General features: G+C 39.7%; 1 protein-coding gene across 6 annotated transcripts in view; it reads right to left on the bottom strand.

Moving 5' to 3' along the window:
- Positions 1-21256, bottom strand: part of MAPKAP1 (MAPK associated protein 1) — a 340916-nt gene that overhangs the window by 104406 nt on the left and 215254 nt on the right. For all 6 annotated transcript variants that reach the window (XM_072631929.1, XM_072631927.1, XM_072631931.1 and 3 more), the window contains one exon: positions 18183-18292. In XM_072631929.1, the coding sequence (XP_072488030.1) occupies positions 18183-18292 (110 nt within the window). The remainder of the gene's footprint in view (positions 1-18182; positions 18293-21256) is intronic.

Raw genomic sequence — 21256 nt, forward strand, 5'->3', positions numbered from 1 at the left:
CTCGTAATCTTACAGAAGTGAATGTTGAAAACTAAAAACAAATAAATTTTTTTTAAAAAAGATTATTTTGAGACAGGGGCGGAGCCAAGATGGCAGAGCACAAAGACGCACATACACCTAGCTCCGAACCCACAACCCACAGAACGGCTAGAGGGGACCAACTCACGGTGAATTCTGCACCCAGAGGCCACGGAATATTGGAGTGAGGGAGATTTCTGTTCCGAAGAGACCTGCAAACCTCTCGTGGTGGGTCCTTTGCGCTGTGGACTGGGCGCCGGGACTGGGAGCTGAGTGCAGCCCTGCAGCAGCCGCGACACCGTGAGGAAAAGATCCGAGCGGGCTACGGAGACGGGATATCCTGCGGCCACGCGGGTCCCTCCACCCACAGAGGGACCTGCAAACCTCTTGCAAAAGGTCTGTCGCGCTGCAGACGCGGAGCCCAGCCCAGACCTGCGGCGGCTGGAACTCCAAGAGGTACAGATCCGAGCAGGCTTCAGGGACGGGATCTCCAGCAGCGGCACAAGCCCCTCCACCCACAGGTGACAGGGGTCAGTGAGAGAGTCTCTTTGGCGGGTCGAGAGGGGAGTGGGGTGCCCCCATGGCTCGGGCCCCCCCCCCCCCCGGGAGATAGAAGCTGAGAGGCGGCTGCAGACAGGGGCTCCCCAAGCGGGCGGGAGCCTGGATCCATTGTGGAAGGTCTGTGCATAAACCCCCTGAGGGAACTGTGCCTGAGAGGTGGCCCTGCCCCGACCTGACCATCTGAACTTAATTCTCACACTGAATAGCAGCCCTGCCCCCGCCAAAAGCTCTAAGGCGGGAAGCAGCATTTGAATCTCAGTCCCCAAACGCTGGCTGGGAGGATCAGGAGGTGAGGTGGGTGTGAGGAGAATATTCAGAGGTCAAGCCACTGACTGGGGAGAATGCCCAGAAAAGGGAAAAGAAATAAAACTATTGAAGGGTACTTTCTCGGAGAAAAGACACTTCCTCCCTTCCTTTCTGATGAGGAAGAACAATGCTTACCATCAGGCAAAGACACAGAAATCAAGGATTCTGTGCCCCAGCCCACCCAATGGGCTCAGGCCATGGAAGAGCTCAAAAAGAATTTTGAAAATCAAGTTAGAGAGGTGGAGGAAAAACTGGGAAGAGAAATGAGAGGGATGAAAGAGAAGCATGAAAAGCAGATCAGCTCCCTGCTAAAGGAGAACCAAAAAAATGTTGAAGAAATTAACACCTTGAAAACTAGCCTAACTCAGTTGGCAAAAGAGGTTCAAAAGGCCAATGAGCAGAAGAATGCTTTCAAAAGCAGAATTAGCCAAATGGAAAAGGAGATTCAAAAGCTCACTGAAGAAAATAGATCTTTCAAAACTGGAATGGCACAGATGGACGCTAAGGACTTTATGAGAAAGACAGATATCATAGAACATAGTGAGAAGATTCGAAAAATGGAAGATAATGTGAAATAGCTTATTGGAAAAACAACTGACCTGGAAAATAGAATCAGGAGAGACAATGTAAAAATTCTGGGACTACCTGAAAACCATGATCAAAAGAAGAGCCTAGACATCATCTTCCATGAAATTATCAAGGAAAACTGCCCTGAGATTCTAGAACCAGAGGGCAAAATAAATATTCAAGGAATCCGCAGAACACCGCATGAAAGAGATCCAAAAAGAGAAACTCCTAGGAACATTGTGGCCAAATTCCAGAATTCCCAGGTGAAAGAGAAAATATTGCAAGCAGCTAGAAAGAAACAATTCAAGTATTGTGGAAATACAATCAGGATAACACAAGATCTAGCACCCTCTACATTAAGGGATCGAAGGGAATGGAATAGGATATTCCAGAAGTCAAAGGAACTAGGACTAAAACCAAGAATCACCTACCCAGCAAAATTGAGTATAATACTTCAGGAGAAAAAATGGTCTTTCAATGAAATAGAGGATTTTCAAATTTTCTTGATGAAAAGACCAAAGCTGAAAAGAAAATTTGACTTTCTAACACAAGAATGAAGAGAACCATGAAAAGGTGAACAGCAAAGAGAAGTCATAAGGGACTTACTAAAGTTGAACTGTTTACATTCCTACATGGAAAGACAATATTTGCAACTCTTGAAACATTTCAGTATCTGGGTACTGGGTGGGAGTACGTACACACACATGCATACACGCACACATACATAGAGACAGAGTGCACAGAATGAATTGAAGAGGATGGGATCATATCTTAAAAAAAAAATGAAATCAAGCAGTGAGAGAGAAATATTGGGAGGAGAAAGAGAGAAGTTGAATGGGGCAAATTATCTCTCATAAAAGAGGCAAGCAAAAGACTTATTAGTGGAGGGATAAAGAGGGGAGGCAAGAGAAAAACATGAGGTCTACTCTCATCACATTCCACTAAAGGAAAGAATAAAATGCACACTCATTTTGATAGGAAAACCTATCTCATAATACAGGAGAGTGGAGGACAGGGGCACAAGCAGGGTGGGGGGGAGGTTGGAGGGGAGGGCATGGGGAGGAGAATGCAATCCGAGGTCGACACTCATGGGGAGGGAAAGGATCATAAGAGAATAGAAGTAATGGGGGACAGGATAGGATGGAGGGAAATATAGTTAGTCCTATACAACACAACTAGTATGGAAATCATTTGCAAAACTACACAGATTTGGCCTATATTGAATTGCTTGTCTTCCAAGGGGAAGGGGTGGAGAGGGAGGGAGCTACAGAAGTTGGAACTCAAAGTGTTAGGATCAAATGTAATGTTCTTACCACTGGGAAATAAGAAATACAGGTTAAGGGGTTAAGAAAGCTATCTGGCCCTACAGGACAAAAGAGAAGACGGAGACAAGGGCAGGGAGGGAGGATAGAGGAGAGAGCAGATTGGTCACAGGGGCAACTAGAATGCTTGGGTTTGGGGGGGGAGGGGATAAAAGGGGAGAAAATTTGTAACCCAAAATTTTGTGAAAATAAATGTTAAAAGTAAATTTAAAAAAAAAAAAAGATTATTTTGATAGCTCAGTGGAATATGGACTGGAGGGAGGGAAAGATATAAGACTGGGAGACCAATCAGCAGGCTACTGCAATAGTCCATGTGTGACAAGATGAGAGCCTGCACAAGGATAAGGTAATGTCAAAAAAGGGGGAATATAGGAGGAATATTAGGAAAATAAAACAACAGGACTTTATCACTGACTGGATATGAAAGGTAAGAGAAAGTAAAGAGTCTAGAATGACACCAAGTTTGAGAGCCTAGGTAACTGGAAGAATAGTGGCACTTACAACAGTAACGGCAAAGTTAGGAAAAGGGAAGGTTTGAAGAAAAAGGTAAAGAGGTCAGTTTTGGACAAGGTGAGTTTAATACCTACATGAGACATTCAGGACAAGATGAAAATAGGCAGTGGAAAATGGAGAGAGAGTGGAAAGTTAGGGATTACAAAGCAGATCTGAGAATACTGTGCATAGACATGATAAATGAAACCATGGGAGCTAACACGATCACGAAGTAAAACAGTAAAGAGTGAGAAGAGAGCCCAGAACTGAACCTTGGGAAGCCCCTGCAGTTACAGAATATTATTGCACCATAAGAAATGATAAGGGATGGTTTCAGAGAAGCTACAGAAGGCTTATCTGAACTGATGCAGAGTGAAGAAAACAAGTGATAGAGCAATAACACTATACAGAAAAACAACTTTTAAAGTCATGAGAATTCTGATGAATATATGGACAAGCACACCTCCAGAGGGCTGATGATGAAGTACGTTGCCCACAACCTGACGGAGTTCTGATGGACTCACAGTACAGAATGACTGTGTACTTCTAGACAATGCAAATGTGTGGATTTATTTTGCTTGACTATACTTCTTAGTAAGCATCATGTTTTTCTTTCTTTGTATTGAGGGAGATTTAGGTGAGAGGAAAGGAGAGCTAGTGTAGTGTTACAAAAAAAGACCATCATTGAAGCATTTTAAAAAAATGAACATTAAAAGGAAGTTCAGAAGAAAACACAGAGTACAGCTTTGAAAATAACATGCTGAACTATTATTACATACTTTTAAAAAATTCAAGCCACATATAAAGGAGATTTCATAATCTTATGTTTGTTCATTTTTTATATGGAAATATCAACATATGTGCATATGCAATTCTATAGACAATATTAATTTATATAGACATGCATATATGCATGTACACATCTATATACATGTATATGTGGGTGTATGTGTGTGTGTATACACACATCCTGAACTCTATTTAGTTGAAATAAGATCTTCCAATTATTATCAAATCTCCTGTTAATCCTAACACATGACAGGCTGGGTGATGGTACTTTTCCTTTTGAAAGCTTAGGCGACTAATTAATAAGGATGACTTCGATGGTGGGAAAGGCTGATGAACTAGAAAACAGGTTACTCTTATTTTATTGGCCAGATATTGATCTAGCAAGGTCCTTCACCTAAGCAAAGAGCAAATGTCCATGAATGTTAAGAATCAACTAGGCTCAATTCTGCTGAGATGAGCTTATCTAATTCTCCTTTTTCCTTGAACCCTGGGAACTCTTGCCAATGCAGAGTGATTTAAAATGTCAAGCAGGGCAGGAATAAATTGAAAATTGAGAGAACTTCAAAAAAAAATTTTTTTCACCATGTAGTGGAAAGAACATGGATTTATCAACCTCAAAAAATCTAAGCTTAAGGCCTGGCTCTCCTTTGACATTCTCACATGACTCCAGGTAAGCTCCCTTCTCTTCTCTGAGCATCAGTTTCCTCATCTATAAAATGGAGCAATAATCTTTGCCCTACCAAATCATCAGGTAGTTGTGAGCACAGTGTTCCATAAACCTTAAATAATTAGAGAAATGAGAGCTATTTTTAACAAGGTCCTTCCTAATTCTACAAGAACATTCCTATTAGTAGTAGAGAATCCAAAGAATCACAGTAGCAAAGAATAGGCTGGGACATACTGTAAAAAATATACTGTGGCCCAGAATGTAATTTGATAAAATAATTAAGAGAAAAAAATCAGATATTTAGACTGCTTACAAATTTGTTCAGTTCTGGGATTTTATTTCAGTAAAGGTATCATTAAGATAAAGAATTTAGAAGAGACGGAGCAAGAAGGAGACAGGTGTGCAGACCCTCTGATATAATAGAATGAGCAAGAGATATGGAGTCAGAGGACCTGTGTAGTGTCCCTGTGCTGCCACTTGCTACTTGTGTGACCTTGGGTGGCCCCGCTTAATGTCTTTGGACCTCAGTTTCCTCATCTATAAAATGAGGAAGGTGTACCAGATGGTCTCCAAGGTCCTTTCCTACTCTATGTCTATGATCCCATACAAAGACTGGGGGAGGGGCAGAGCAAAGATGGCAGAGTAGAAAGACGCATATCCTCTAGCACTTCCCCCACAGCCCACACTCTCAAAGTCTAGAGTAGCAGAAGCCACAGAGCAACAGAGCAAAAGAGGTTTCCAGCCAAAAGTAACCCGGGAAGGCCAACAGGAAAGGTCTAGCTCATGGAACACTGAGTGGAGCACAGCACAACCCTGGTCATGCAGCACTGGGAGGAACAGGACCTGAAAAGACCTCCAGGCAGAGTTCCTAGCAGGGAAGGTCCCAGATACCTCAACCCACAAGAAAGAAAGCTCCAAAGGTCAGCGGAGGAGGGCTTTCCCAGCTGGCTGAGAGGGAACGGGTTTCTCCAGCAATAGCCCCAGGCTATGGCAGAGGCCGCAGCAGCAGACTGTAGGCAGCTATGCAGGCTAGGAAGCAACCTGGATCCATTCTTCAGGCAGCTCAGCTTAAAGCCTCTGGCTGTAGGGAGCAGTTGATCTAAACCCCTGAGTGATGGGCCCTGTCCCCATCCAAAGCCCAAGGGAACCGAGCTGAGTCTAATCTCTTAACAAAGGGTTCAGAAGTCAAGTAACTGGCTGGGAAAATGCCCAAAAAAGGGGAAAAAAATAAGACCACAGAAGGTTACTTTTCTCGGTGAACAAGGCTTACTGTCACAGGAAGTTAAGATCCCTGCCTCCAGGGCCTCCAAAGTGAACTTAAAGTGGAATCAGGCAATAGAAGAGCTTGAAAAACAAGTTAGCAGCTTGCTAAAGGAGAACCAAAAAAATGCTGAGGAAAATAACACCTTTAAAAAGAGGCTAACTCAATTGGAAAAAGAGGTCCAAAAAGCCAATGAGGAGAAGGAGGCATTAAAAAGCAGAATTAGCCAAATGGAAGAGAAGGTTCAAAAACTCACTGAACAAAATAGTTCTCTGAAAGAGAGAACTGAGTTCAGGGAAATGAATGACTATGAGATAAACCAAGCAGTTAGAAAACAAAACCAAAAGTTTGAAAAAATAGGAAATAGTGTGAAACGTCTCACTATAAAAACAACTGACCTGGAAAATAGATCCAGGAGAGACAATTTGAAAATTATGGGACTACCTGAAAGCCATGATCAAAAAAAGAGCCAGACATTATCTTCCATGAAATTATTGAGGAAAACTGTCCTGATATTCTAGAACCAGAGGGCAAAATAAATACTGAAAGAATCCAGCAATCACCTCCTGAAAGAGACCCCAAAAGAGAAACTCCTAGGAATACTGTGGACAAATTCCAGAGTTCCATGGTCAAGGAGAAAATACTGCAAGCAGCTAGAAAGAAACAATTCGAGTATTGTGGAAACACAATCAGGATAACACAGGATCTGGCAGCTTCAACATTAAGGGATCGAAGAGCTTGGAATAGGATATTCCAGAAGTCAAAGGAACTGGGATTAAAACCAAGAATCACCTACCCAGCAAAACTGAGTATAATACTTCAAGGGAATAAATGGTCGTTCAATGATATAGAGGACTTGCAAGCATTCATGTTGAAAAGACCAGAACTTTATAGAAAATTTGACTTTCAAACACAAGAATCAAGAGAAGCTTGAAAAGGTAAACAGGAAAGTGAAATCATAAAAGACTTTCTAAAGCTGAACTGTTTACATTCCTACATGGAAAGAAAATATTTATAACTCTTGAGACTTTTCTCAGTATTTGGGTAGGTAGAGGGATTGTACACACACACACACATACACATACACACACACACATACATAGACAGAGAGTACAGGCTGTGTTGAATCAGAAGAGATGATATCCACAAGAAAAAGATATAAAAAAAAAAATTAATGGGTGAAGGAGGAAAATACTGGGAGGAGAAAGGGAGAAATGGAATGGGGCAGGCTATAACTCATAAAAGAGATAAAGAAAAATCTTGTTCAGTGGAGGAGAAAAGGGAGAAAGGGAGAGGGGGAAACTGAAGCTACTCTCTCCACATATGGCTTAAGGAGGGAACAACATGCTCACTAAATTTGGTATAAAAATCTATCTTATATTACAGGAAAGTAAGGGAGGAGGCAACAAGTGGGGTGAGGGGGAATGATAGAAGGGAGGGCAAATGGGAGAAGGAAGTAACTGGAAATAAACACATTTGGGAAGGGACAAGGTCAAATGAGAGAATAAAATAAAAAGGGGGGATAGAGTAGGATAGAGGGCAACATAGTTAGTATTTCACAACATGATTATTATGGAAGTCTTTTGCAAAACGATACATATATAGCCTATATTGAATTGCTTGCCTTCTCAGTGGGGATGGGTAGGGACAGAGGGAGGGAAAGAAGGTGGAATTCAAAGTATTAGAAACGAATGTTGAGAATTATTATTGTATATAACCAGGAAATAAGAAACACAGGTAATGAGGTATAGAAATTTATCTTGCCCTACAAGAAAAGAGAGAAGATGGGGATAAGGGAAGGGTGGGGTGGTATTAGGGGGTGGGGGGAGAGATGGGGAAAAAATTGGACATGTTACAAAATGATGTAAAAGCAATTAGTATTAAAACAATTGACTGAATTAATTACTGAGATTAAATCACAGACATCTTTAGTTTGGGGAAATGAATTTTAGTCTAAGTCTCCTAGAGACAGGTAACTTCAGGTAAAATTTGGCATTGATGGAAAAGTTAAGGTTTTAATGGTAAATTTGATTTTATGATTGTTATTAAAGCAGGAACTAGAACAGGTATAGAAAGGCATGTAAGGTACTTAAGACTTGCCTCAAAAGATGTTCCTTAGCCAATGTGAAATAGTCATATTTGAAACCTGGTTATTGGAACTTGCTATTTTAAGATGTTATGGGACTATTATGGGATTGTTCTTCTGAGTCTAACTCCAGGTATGGATAGCAACAAAGGCGGTCTGAGCCTCCAAACCATGATGCCAGTAAGCCTGTGAGATGCTGGTATGAGCTGAAAAAGGTGATCTCATGGGAAGGGTGGGAGAGCGGCTGTTCAGGCTGGGCTGAGGTAGGATTCTCCAGACTCAATTTCTCCACTGACACCTGGCAGACTCTAAGCTTCACTGAATGCAAGTTGACAATCAACTGCTGCCTGGAACTGACATGAAAGTTGGGGAGATATTGTTTCCCTGCAATGTCCCTACTCTTAGTGGCAATTTCCTATAGTCAAAAGGTTTGTAAGCTTAATACCAGATCTATTAAATTATAGATTATTGGTAGGGGAACATCCGAGGTCAAGTCTAAAATTAAGCTATTAGGCTTAGGACTTTAGACCAACAACAAGTTAGGGTCCTTTAATTCTTAGTAATAGTGTGGAGACAATTAGGTCAAGGGCTTATGAAGTTAGCATACATAGTTATTACTTGTGTCTCAGTTGGTTAATGTTAAAAAAAATCTGTTTTGTGGTCTATATTGTAAAGGCTTTAAAAGAAATAGCACCTGACCAAAAGTTGGAAAAAAAAAAGATTGGGGGAAGGAGGCAGACATATTTGTCTACTTCCAAGGGGAGGGGAGAAAACTAAGGGGGAGACAGGAGCTGCCTTTTAAGTATCTAAAGGAATGACACATGGAAGAGGGATTAGACTTAATCTACTTGACCCAGAAGGCAAAACTAGAAGTTGAAAGCTATAAAAAGGCAAATTTAAGCTGAAGTTAGGGGGACATTTCCCAATAATCTGAACAATTTTCTTTAAAATTGACAAAAAAAAAGCTTAGTGTGAGCAGAAAAAAAAAGCTGCAAAGTAGGAAACAGTGAAGGAAACTTTCAGTTCAACTTAGAAACTTATTCTATACAACTCATCTGTGATTAACAATGGAAAAAGTGGGAACCTCACCTCAATGCGGCCCAAGTTATTTAATTCCAATTGTTTTTTTTCCCTTCTATATATACAACTCATAGAATCATAAAAATTTTAACAGCTGGATCATCATTTGGGTGAACTTCTTGCCTCATGCTCAAATTTATTCTACAATATTCCTACAAGTAGCATAGACTTGAATGTCTATATGATAAGGAACTCACTCTACACAAAGAAACCCATTCTCTTCTCAGGACTATAATCCTGGATAGTTCTTTCTTATTTGAGTTGAAATTTTTCTCCCTAAAGCTTCTACCTACTTCACTAAGTTTTATCCTTGAAGTCAAAAAGACCAAGTTTTATAACTTTCCTCCTCTTTTCATTCTTCAAGATATGGTTCTTCAGAGTAAAGTGAGGCCCGGAAAAGTGAACACACTTGCCTAAGGTTGCACAGGTAGTAAGTGACAGTCCTGGATTCAAACCCAGGTCCCCGAATCCAAATACAGTACTATTTCAACTGCAGCACATTGTAACATCTTCTTCCCCACTTAGATGCTGTCTTCTGGACTGGATCCTGCTGCCCATAAACTCCAGATGTGATTTGACCAGTGCAAAACACAGCAGCACCATCACCTTCTTTGTCTTTTGTAGACTTCTGTCAAACTGATATATTTGTGGGTCCTTAGGATTTAAAGCTAGTAGAAGGAGCCTTTGAGATCATCAAGAAGTCTAACTTCTTCATTTTACAGATGAAGAAACTGAGGTCCACTTGCAGATATGCAAGTGTTTTACTGACATCATTTGAGTGAGGCTTCCAGAAGGTGAATCCCCTTTCTAAATGACTGAGTGATTTAGTTCAGTGCTCTCTGTACACTGCAACTTCCACTGAACTCTGGGATAAGAATGATGAGCCTACAAACAAATTCAGATCTCTTGATTGGCATCTTGGCAAATATTGAAATCAAATTCACATGCTATTCAATTCTTTTTCTTTCAGAATTGATGGAGGAGTGTACGGTACTAACTCTTGTCTATTCACGTGAACACACCAACTGATCTCTTTTAGAAGTAGAAGGCTTGTTTCTCTCCTAGACAACCTAAGGACTTTTTTTCATTTCATTATTTTCCCTCTAAAATATGTACATGGTTCAATGATCAAAGTTCCTGAAAAAACACCTTTATTTTAAAGAAACATCTCAACCTTTAAAATACCATTTATCAAATTTTCACAAGTTGATTCTGCTTTATTCAATTTGATTCATAACAGCTGTTAAATGCCTACTGTGTGCAAAATTCTATTTTGGGGACTGAGGTTATACACAATGATGAAAAATGACAAAAAACCCTGCCATGAAGCAACCTGAGGTAGGAATCTGGAGGTAGGATACAATGTATAGAGAGAATATAGATCCTACAAGAGAGGATGTGGCAGTTATAAAGGATAAGGCTAGACAGAGTTATAAGAAAATAAGGAGTGAGAAATTATTAAGGACTCAGTGATGAGCTGACACTTGACCTGGGGATCTGAAGAAAACGAAGGATTTCAATAGGCAATGTGTGGAACATAATAATATCATGAAGGACATGGAATAGGGTAGGATGAAATCAGGGAATAGCTTGTAGTTCAATCTGGATGGAATGTGGAGTGAGTAATTAAAGTGTCAGAAAGGTTAAGATGGAATCAGGCTGTGGATGGCTTTGAATGTCAGACATTTTATCCTGTAAACAATGAATGGGGAGCCACTGAAAGTTTTGGAACAGGTTAAGCGTTATAACCAGATTTGTTTGTTACAATGATTATTTTGGCAGTGGTGTGCAGAATGTTCCATTAAATCCTCCTCTGATGATTTACTGTTATACTGTGGGAGACTGAAGGATCCTAAGGACTTCGGTAATGTGAGTTCTAGCAGTTCCTATCAAGTAGGAAAGATCACAGGGATGGTCCTGGCAATAGACAGCATGCTTGTCACCCAAGGACCAGTGTAGCTAAATGTGGAAATACTCAATGCCAGGAGGATGGCAATTACAAAAAGACATCTTCCCCCCAGGAAGAATAGCTCATAAAGAATTGTCCGTTAAGTGTAGAGGGGCTATGATCTACACTGATTCAGGAAGTACCTGACCTAATGAGATCAAAGGTCCTTGAAATATCCAAGGATGTATTAGAGAGGGGGAAGAGCCTGTAGGTGGTGGTGGTGTTGTAATAGTTCATTAAAAAAAAGCTAAAAGAGGACTGATACTGGTGGTAGTGAAAATGGAAAGGAACATGAGAAATACTGCAGAGAGATTTGGCAATTGAATGGATTGGGGCTGAAGGAGAAGGAATGGTCTAATATTAATTCACAGATAACAAAGTTACACAAATTGCTTTCCATGTCAATCAGCCATTTGGACTAAGAAAACATGCTAGTGTGTAATATTACAGTAGAAAGTATGCTCCTTTAGAACAGTGACAATTTTTTGTTCTGTCATTATATTTCTAGCACCTAATAGAGTACCTTAGTAGCAGAAGGGACTTAATAAATATTTGCCAGATAGAACAGATTAAAATAGAAATTTAGGGAAGTTTTAAAAGGCAAATTTAAAATGTAATTTACAGCTCTGTTACTTGAGAACATAGTCAGAATTAGCCACACTAATTCCAGTTTTAACACTTAATGGTTCTAGGGTGACTCTGGGCAAGTCATTAGCTTGTGTGAACTTAAACTGACACACAGAGAAGATGAGAATCATACTATTTGCATTCCCTACCTCACAGAGGGCAGTTAGGTGGTACAGTGGATAGAGTACCACACCTGAAGTCAGGAAGATCAGCTTTGTGAGCTCAGATCTGGCCTCAGATACTTCCTAGCTGTGTGATGCTAGGCATGTCACTTAACCTTGCATGGATCAATTTCTCATCTGTAAAACAAGCTGGAGAAAGAAATAGCAAACCACTTCAGTATCTTCAAGAAAAGCCCAAACTGGGTCACAAAGAATTGGACGCAACTGAACGGCCAAACAAAACCTCATAGAAACACTATAATTGATAATTATAAGATTGATTACTAACAACAGATAGAACTGCAAACAGTATATAAATATGAATTATTCTACTACATTTCTTCTTTTCCCTTTCCTAATTCATGAGTAGGGAATGAGGGATAAAGATTAGGGTGCTCGAGGTAGAAAAGGACATTGCAAATGTTTGTATGTATCTACATAATAAATGTAACTGGAGCTGGGTCAATAAAAAGATAGGAACAGAGACCAGAGATAGAAGAGACAGACCTCTGCAACATAAAAACAAAGGGTATGGGCTGGAGTTACTGATGGATCAATTACTAGATGTGTGCCCTCGGTCAAATCATTTTTCTACTTTAAGTTTCAGTTTCCTTACCTATAAAACAGGGATAATAGTAACATATGTACTCACGGCCTTGCAAGAGTGTGTAGTGGATGCACTCTGACCACACACACCTTTTGTAAACTTGCAATGGCCATACAAATACCAGCTGTTATTATTATCTTTAATAATAATTTTTTGTCTCATGGACCAAAAGAAGATTGAGAGACAAAAGATTTCAGTGCCCAGGGATATGAAAAAATGTAAACTATTATTATTATTATTCCTTTTATCTCAACTTCAAAATAGCATTCCTTATTCTGGTATTATAATTAGCAGTGACAATGTCCAAGCAGCTTCTCCTCTTACAGCCTCAGTTGCCTCATCTACCTGCCTACCACATGGAAGCAGCTAGGTAGTATAGTGGATAGAGTGCTGGGTCTGAAGTCTTGAATTCAAATGTGACCTCAGTCACTTCCTAGTTGTGTGAACCTGGGCAAATCACTTAACTCTGTTTGCCTCATTTTCCTCCTCTGTAAAATGAGCTGAAGAAAAAAATGGCAAGTCACTCCAGTATCTTTGCCAAGAAAACCCCAAACGGAGTCATAAAGAGGAGGACATGACAACCAACCACAGAGTTATTTTCTAAAGACAAGCCTTTGTAAAATGTAAAGTGATAAAGAAATGTAAAATATCAATAATGGTTTGTTGTACAATTTAATAAGAGACAGTCATACAAAGTTCTGTTTTGTAATCCAAATAGTAAGGATAAAATGCATCAATATCAGTTAGTGAATCTTTTCAGTCCATGACACACACACAGAAGCTTTTTGGTGGCATTAATAATACTTCCCACGTGTCCCATGCTTTAACACCACTACTACTATTACTACTACTATTACCAATAACAATAATTAAAATAATGACAATGATATAAAAAGACTGAATTTGTGTTGGAATCCTATCTATTCAACTTTTTAGTTGTGGAGTGGTCATTTCAAATATATGCACCTCCATTTTCCCCGCTGTAAAATGGCGATAACAATATATACTAATAAAATGAAACTTTGTAATGTAAAAACATACACAATAAATTATGTAAATATAATTGTTATATACAACATATTACATATAAAGTGTGCTATCTATATATGATTAATAATAACACTATTTGTATGATGATTTCAAACCTGCTGCTTTCAAGCAATTTAGAATAGCCATACAATGGTTTTTATAGGTTACTCTCTTTAACAACCATTACTGATTACTAGTAAGAAGTAAACAGTAGATCAATTAAACAGAAGTTACATAAAAACTTAGGCACAAAAAGGACTGGACTCTGTCTTTAAGGGAATTAAGAGCCTGTTAAATGTCTCTGGATAGCTACTTAAGTTGCCTGAAAGCAGAAGGTTTGAAATCAACATAAAGAATGCCATCTGATGGACTGAATGAATTCCATTTTACCCTTGAAGGTGTGTCCTACCCCCTTAAGTTACTTCCCCTCCCCAAAGGAGATAGCACTGACCCCCAGGAAATGGATAGAAGTCACCCCAAAAAGTGAACAAAAGAGGTGTTTGGAAAGTGGACCACCATTCATCGCAGCTAACGACGTGTTCATTATGAGTGATGATGGATAAAGACTTCTCATGCTGGGATGAAATCAAGATTTATATGCATTGTTTCCTCTCCCAACTTGTGGGAAGATCATCATCATTTAATTCTATCTCTGCGGCCAGTGATGGGCATCCAGAGAGCTGGTTATCAAACGGCGCAGTCAGCTGGCAAAAGCCGAAACGTGCAGTTGGCACATCTGGACCGAGCTGCCACAGCCGAGGGTGAACAATGACTCCTGGCATGCGGCCAAATTGCTTGCAGACGCTAGCAGGTCTCATCTACAACCGCCCCTACCAGCATCTTTCTCTCTCTCTCTTTTATGAGAATCAGAATTTCACTGCTTCATTCAATTGCTCTCTTCTGCCATTTTTTACAGCTCTTATCGTTCCCCTCGAATATAGCCTTGAGACAGCTCATCCGTGTCCTTCACTGTGTTATCTCTTCTAACTTTTATTAAAACTTCAGCTTTCATCTGAAGATAGCTAATTAAATCTGGAACAAATTATATGCCCCCTTTAAAAACAGCACTAAACTATTTTCTCCAACCAGAGAACTGCTTATTTTCTCTTCCTTTAGATGAAACGAAGGATGTGGAAGAAGGCCTCATGCATTTCTAAAGGCAAGAAATTTGACACTTCATATATAGGTAGATGGATATTAAAGTTGCCTGCAGCATGACAAATATTAGATTTGCTCACAATAATTATTTCTCGATACTGACAAGATTTCTTGGTTTCATACCAACTGAACATACCACTGATGTGACCAAGTACTCATTCTCTGTCTCCACTTTACTCCCCTCTGAATCTCAGTTACTATAAAATGGGGTTAATGCCACCTACTTAATCTGATAAAAATGTATGCTTATATATTAATTTAAGACTTTTAAAGTGCTTTACATATATTACCCCATGCACACATCCATACACACACACTCACACAGAGTTGGGTAACAGTAATAGTTACAACATTTGTTTCCATTGTGTGCATTAACCTAAGTAATTTTTAGGTTGGTAATATGAAAGGCAACCTGGTATAATGGAAAATGGATACTACAATTCAGGAGAATTACATGTAAGTCTTAGCATCACAACTAAGTGGCTGAGTGTGCTTAGCAAAGTTGCTGCCCCTTTTTTAGGCTCTACCTTCTCAAACGGAAAAAAAAGTCTTTCTCATCTGACACTAATTTAGTTCAACAAGTATTTATTAATTTACCAAAGAGCTACTATACACAAAGCTGCTAGGCAGTGTAGTGGAAAGTGACAGGCCTAGAGTCAGGAAGACGCATCTTCCTGAGTCAAATCTGGCCTTGGACGTATTAGCTGTGTGACCCTGAGCAAGTCACTTAATATTGTGTGCCTCAGTTCTTCATTTATAAAATGAGTTGGAGGAGAAAATGGTAAACTGCTCCAGTATCTCTAACAGGAAAATGCCAAATGAGGTCACAGAGTTAGACACGATTGAAAAAATGACTTAATAACAACATACACAAAGTATTTGATAATTAATAATAATAATAACAACTAGGCTTTAAGGCTTTTAAAGTACTTTACACATGCTAACTCATTTGATCCTCACAACAGCTCACATTTATGCAGTATTCTAAAGCTGACAGCTTCCTTTATATCAGTTCTTACAAGACATGCACTTCAAATATTGTTATCCTTATTTCATAGATGAGGAAACTGAAGTTTGGATTGTCTCTGAACCCTGTCCTAATTCCAAGTCCATAACACTGATGTCAAGTTGCTCCCAAGCTCATGGGCTTAAAGACATGAACACTAATAACTCTAAGAAAAAGGAGAGTGAGATAAATACAGAAGCAAAGTCTTGGCAAAGCTGCGTGAAACTGGAGGTGAATGAAATCACTGCCTCTGGGGGTAAGGTGTGGAGACTCCCAATACTTTTAGCAGTTCACATTTGTAGCATCAGAGCTGGGCCAGGAAGGAAGGGAGCTACCATGATGGAGGGTAACCCTAACTGCGCTTGACCAAAGGCATGGAGACAGGAGAGAAAACTGTGAAGGTACCTTAAAGGCTATTTCTACAAAATGAAGAGAAAAGTAATTTGACACTATTTTCTGCCTCAACTATACCAAGACACACCAGGGTGCTTATTTTTAGAGGAGGTTTCTATATACTCCCATTCCATCAAAGTTTTTATTTGAAGTGTTCCTCCAGTGAGGTGATGATCCTGGGGGGGCTCAAAAGCAACAGAAGCAGAGCATCAGCCTTGACAGACCCTGACAAGCCAGGGCTGCGTGGATGGACGTGATGAACAGTGTGCCTGCTCTCCAGGGATGAGCCTGGCTACACTGGAGGGGAAGAGTAATGATGGTTTAGCCACAGCAAAGACCACTCTTGAAGACCACCTATGAGGTTGTAAAGGGGCTGCCATCTGTGTGGGTAGAGGGCACAGCCACAGTGGTCAAAGTATAATCACTGAAATATTGAAGAAGTATTTCCTCACAGTAATTTATGTCAAAAACAGAATGAATGTTGCATATGAGGCTCTCTCTGTGCTGTTTTTGAGGTTCCTGGCTCAGCTTCCACAAACTAATTCATAGAACACATGGTTTTATTTATATGGCACCCCCACCTTCTTCATCGCAGATAATCCCCATGCTGATATATGCCAATGAACTGCTCTCTTCCTTCCATGAGGGGAGCACCAGAATGAGCGTATCAAAAGGCCTGCTATGTGTGCTCAGCGCTTTACAAATATTAACTCATTTGAGATCATCTCAGGACCCATGGCAATGAAGGAGGGCTTTATGTCATACTGCAATCCTGTCATCCCATCACTGATAAAGACTTCCTTCACATAATATTTCTTTGACGGGTGGCATGGCATAATAAAGAAAATGATTTCTGCGGAGGTCAGGACACCTGGGTTAGAATCTGAGCACTGCTATGTAGTTGGCCCATAATCTTGAGGTCAGGTCACACAACTCTATGTGATAGTTACTTTGAGTATTATTACCCCTTTTTACAGATGAGGAAACTGAGACTTTAGATATCTCTGAACCCTGTCCTGATTCCAAGAGCAGTGCTCTATCCATGACATGATACTGACTGGGGTAATCACTTATAAATGATATCACCTCACAGTTCTACAATGCAATAACCAGTGAAACAGTACAAGCTTCGTCCCCTCATCAGAGGGAGGTCCAAAGCAGGAGAATGATTTACTCAAGAATCCATCATGCAAAGGGCAGGAGCTGGTGTTCTAATGGAGATTTCCTACCTCCAATTTCCTATCTCTTTCCATTAAATCACTTCTCTCCAAACCTGTTTCCTCAGCTGTAAAATGAGGATAATTATCCTTGAACTAATCTACCTTTCAAAATTTCAAGCACTTTGTAAACTTTAAAGCTTTTGCAGAATATATCATGATTGTTATTATTTTAATATACTTCTCTGACCAACCTAACTTCAAAATAATAACATTAAGACATCACATTATAGCCAAATGCCACTATTATATTGGGAGACTGCATTGTACTGTCATTAGGTTAACTATCTAAGATATGAATGAAATGGTCTTCATTAGGGAACAAATTACTTATTCTTGGCAATAATTTTTAGCCTCATGTATTGTTTTTGCAGAACCAGTTTATATCATGACAGGATTTTAGGTTAGAAAAAAATTCAGTGATCATCTCATCTAGGGAATATAAACCTTTTTTTGTTATGGAAACTTTGGCAATCTAGTGAAGCCTATAGAACCCTTTTCAGAATGATATTTATAAATGCATAAAATAGAATACGTAGGACAGCAAAGGAAGCCAATGATATTGAAGTACATTATCAAAATGCAAAGAAAGCAAGTTAACAGATCCCAGGTTAAGAACTCCTGATTTAGTCTAACCATGTCATTTTACAGATGAGAAAATCAAGGCTCATCAAGGGGAAATGACTTCCTAAAGTCACACAGGGAATGAATGGCAGAGCTGGTATTCAAACCTAGGTCTTCAAGGGTAGGGTATGCAGGCACTATTTAGGGATTATCTTGAAGGTAACTGAAAAGGAGGAAAAGGAATCCTTGCTAACACCGCTCCCAAGGACTTTAAAATTTCAGACCAAGACTTTTGTCTTCAGAGAAAATATTTAGTGACGCACCTGAACCCCTCTGGGAGCCCTTCCTCCGTTTCAGGGCCTTCTGTAAGATGTCCTTCATGGTAACCTTCGTACTGTCCACCTGAATAAGGGAGAATCCATGAGCAGCATTTCTGTAAGAGAAAAGACAGATAGTAAATGATCACCAACATTCACCTGGAGAAATTTTATTGCCTTCTTCACTGTAGTTTAAGAGAGTTTTAAGAAAAAGCCCAAGCTTGAAGGGCCAATAAACTAGAAACTGATCAAGTCAACTACTAAGAGCAGAAAGGAAGAAATGGTGTTATTGTACTTGCTGTTGACCACAGGAGAAGGGTCAAGAAACAGGACTTTTTTGTCATTCATCTCAAATTAAGCTTCCCTTACTGATTGCTGGTGGACACAGGCTCCTGGTGCTGGTTCACAGGAGAAATTCTACAGCTGGGGGCTGATAATAGATGAGTTCTGTTTGAGTCAGTAGATGTCACTGCAGACAGTTAATGCCATCATATTAAGGATCATGGGGCCCCAGAGGAAAGAGGTTAAGCGATGCAGGAAAAAAAATTATTCTCCAAAGCAATTTAGACACCCAGTGGAGGGAAAATTCTTTTTAATGGGGTAGTCAATATTTTAAAAAAGATATTGGCAGTGCTCACAGACTCCACAGTAGAAAGACTCTTTGACTTTTTTCCTCTTTCGCAACATTTACATATAATAAGTTCCAAAGTCAAATCAATTTCACCTTTGCAAGATCTTCTCTCTATTCCCACTACTGTCACTTAGTACAGTTCCTTATTCCTACCTGCCTGGGAAGTGGAAAAAAACAGTAAATCAGAGGACGCTGAGTTCAAATCTTAGTTCTACTAATCATGATACAAGTTTGGGCAAGGCAACCACTAGATTTCAGGGTTCTAATCTGCAAAACCTGAGGGTTAGAATATAGGATTTTCAAGTCCATTCCATCTCTAATCTATGATCTCTGAGACAGTTTAGTATAACAGGAAGAAGAGAGTTTTGGAGCTGGGGACCAGGGTTTAAAGACCAGGTTTGCAATGCACATAAAAGTTGTGTGGTCTTGGGCAGGTCATTTCACTTTTCTGGCCCTACCTGTAAAACAAAGACACAGGACCTCTGCGGTTACTTTCAGCTCTAAATACTATGACCCTATCACAAGTGAAACGGCCCCTTCATGTGTTTGCCTGTTTCTTCTCTCTCGTTCCTTTAATTCTTTCCTTCACCTGCTGTCAGACTAATTTTCCTTAAGCACAGACCAAATATCCACATCATTCACTTTGCTGGCAGCTGGTGGTACAACGGATAGAATTCTGGGTCAAGTCAGGAAGACCTGAGTTCAAATCTAGTCTCAAGACATTTACTAGCTATGTGACCTTAGGCAAGTCACTAAACCTCGGTTTGCTTCAGTTTCCTCCTATGTAAAATGGAAATCATAATAGCACCAATCTCCTAGTGGTGTTGTGAGGAACCACTGAGATAGTATTTGTAAATTGCTTAGAATGGTGCCTGGCACATAGTAGGCACTTAATAAAATATTTCCTTTCTTCCTGTCAATTACTGACACCCTGCATTTGCCAGTTTCTGTTAACTTTGCTTACACTTTCCTTAGCCCTCTCTTCCACCTGTTGAATTCTTACTTCCTTCCAAGCCTGACTAAAATGCTACCTAATCCATGAAGCTTTCCCTGATCCATCCAGTTGTTCATGATCTTTCTTCCTTGGATTCCACACCACAGTTTGCCTGTACATCTCTTGCATTTAACATTAATTATTTTGTACTAATTATCTGTGTGTCATATCCCCCATTAGATTACAAATTCCATGAGGGTAGAGAGTTCCCCAGTGTCTACAACATTGTTTTAATGATACACGGTAGGCACCTAATATGTATATGAGGACTGGAACTTATTTAGAAGAAATAAAAATATTAAAGGATGTTGAAGCACCTTTTAGGTTAAACGTTAGCTTGATATCTTCACCTAAGTGGCAAAAACAAAATGAAGCATAATAGGAAAGGGACTAGGCCTGAGATTCCATCAATCTAGTACATTCCCTACGCTAATGGAAGTCAATACCTTCCCTGCAACTTAATCTTAGGGAGTTACGTGGGCACTGAGAAGTTAAGTGACTGCCCAGAATCTATGTGTCAAAAGCAGGACTTAAACAAAAGTCTTATTGGTTCCAAGGTCAGTTCTCTATCCACTAGTCTCTCTTAAGAATTAACTAAACGACTGTAAAAATAAGGCCTTATTTCCGGGGGGGAATTATAAACACAGAGTTCACAAACTACAAAGAATCACAGACCAAAAGGCAACAAAGCAAGAAGAGGCCCTGTGACATAAAGCTGTTTTTTTTTTAAACAGGGAACACAGAGTTAGAATGAGACTTAGTACCTAGAAAACAAAACAAAAAAAAACCAAACTGAAGATTGTAATCAGAATGTAGAACATTGGTAATGGAAGGGAACCCTACCATGTTCTAGAAGGTTAGAACACAATGTTCTAGCATAGACTGTTACAGAGTAGAACAATAAATGTCAGAACCAGAAAGGGACTTGAGTATAGAATGACACGGCATAAAACCTTAGGGATATAGTACATTAGAGTTGGTGCAGACCTTAGAGATTTTCTAGTGCAATAACTTAACTAGAGAAAACATATATGAGGAACATATATAAAAAGATATAAATGAGGAAACAACTTTGATGTATGTGTATGTGTGTGTGTGTGTGTGTGTGTGTGTGTGTATGGAAACAGAATTTGTCAATTCATCACATAGACAAGAAATGAGAAAGCTAGGTCAAGAACCTCTCTGAGTCAAGTGCCCATACCCCTGGCCTGATATTTTCATCACACTGTGATTGCTCCTGTTCCATTACATCCTGGCACTGAATAGTCAAATGGAACAATTCTGAATGGCCTCTGTTAGAGAATAGAGTTTTCACCTAATTAACATTAAAATGACTATTTGGGAGTGTTCAGACACTATAAAGAATTTGGTAAGAACTCCACTTTTGCATGGGAATACTGAGGAGAAAACAACAATAGCTCCTATTTCCAACACATTTTAATGACGGAAGGAATT

The sequence above is a fragment of the Notamacropus eugenii genome, chromosome 1 (genome assembly GCF_028372415.1).
Source record: "Notamacropus eugenii isolate mMacEug1 chromosome 1, mMacEug1.pri_v2, whole genome shotgun sequence".
NCBI lineage: Eukaryota > Metazoa > Chordata > Mammalia > Diprotodontia > Macropodidae > Notamacropus > Notamacropus eugenii.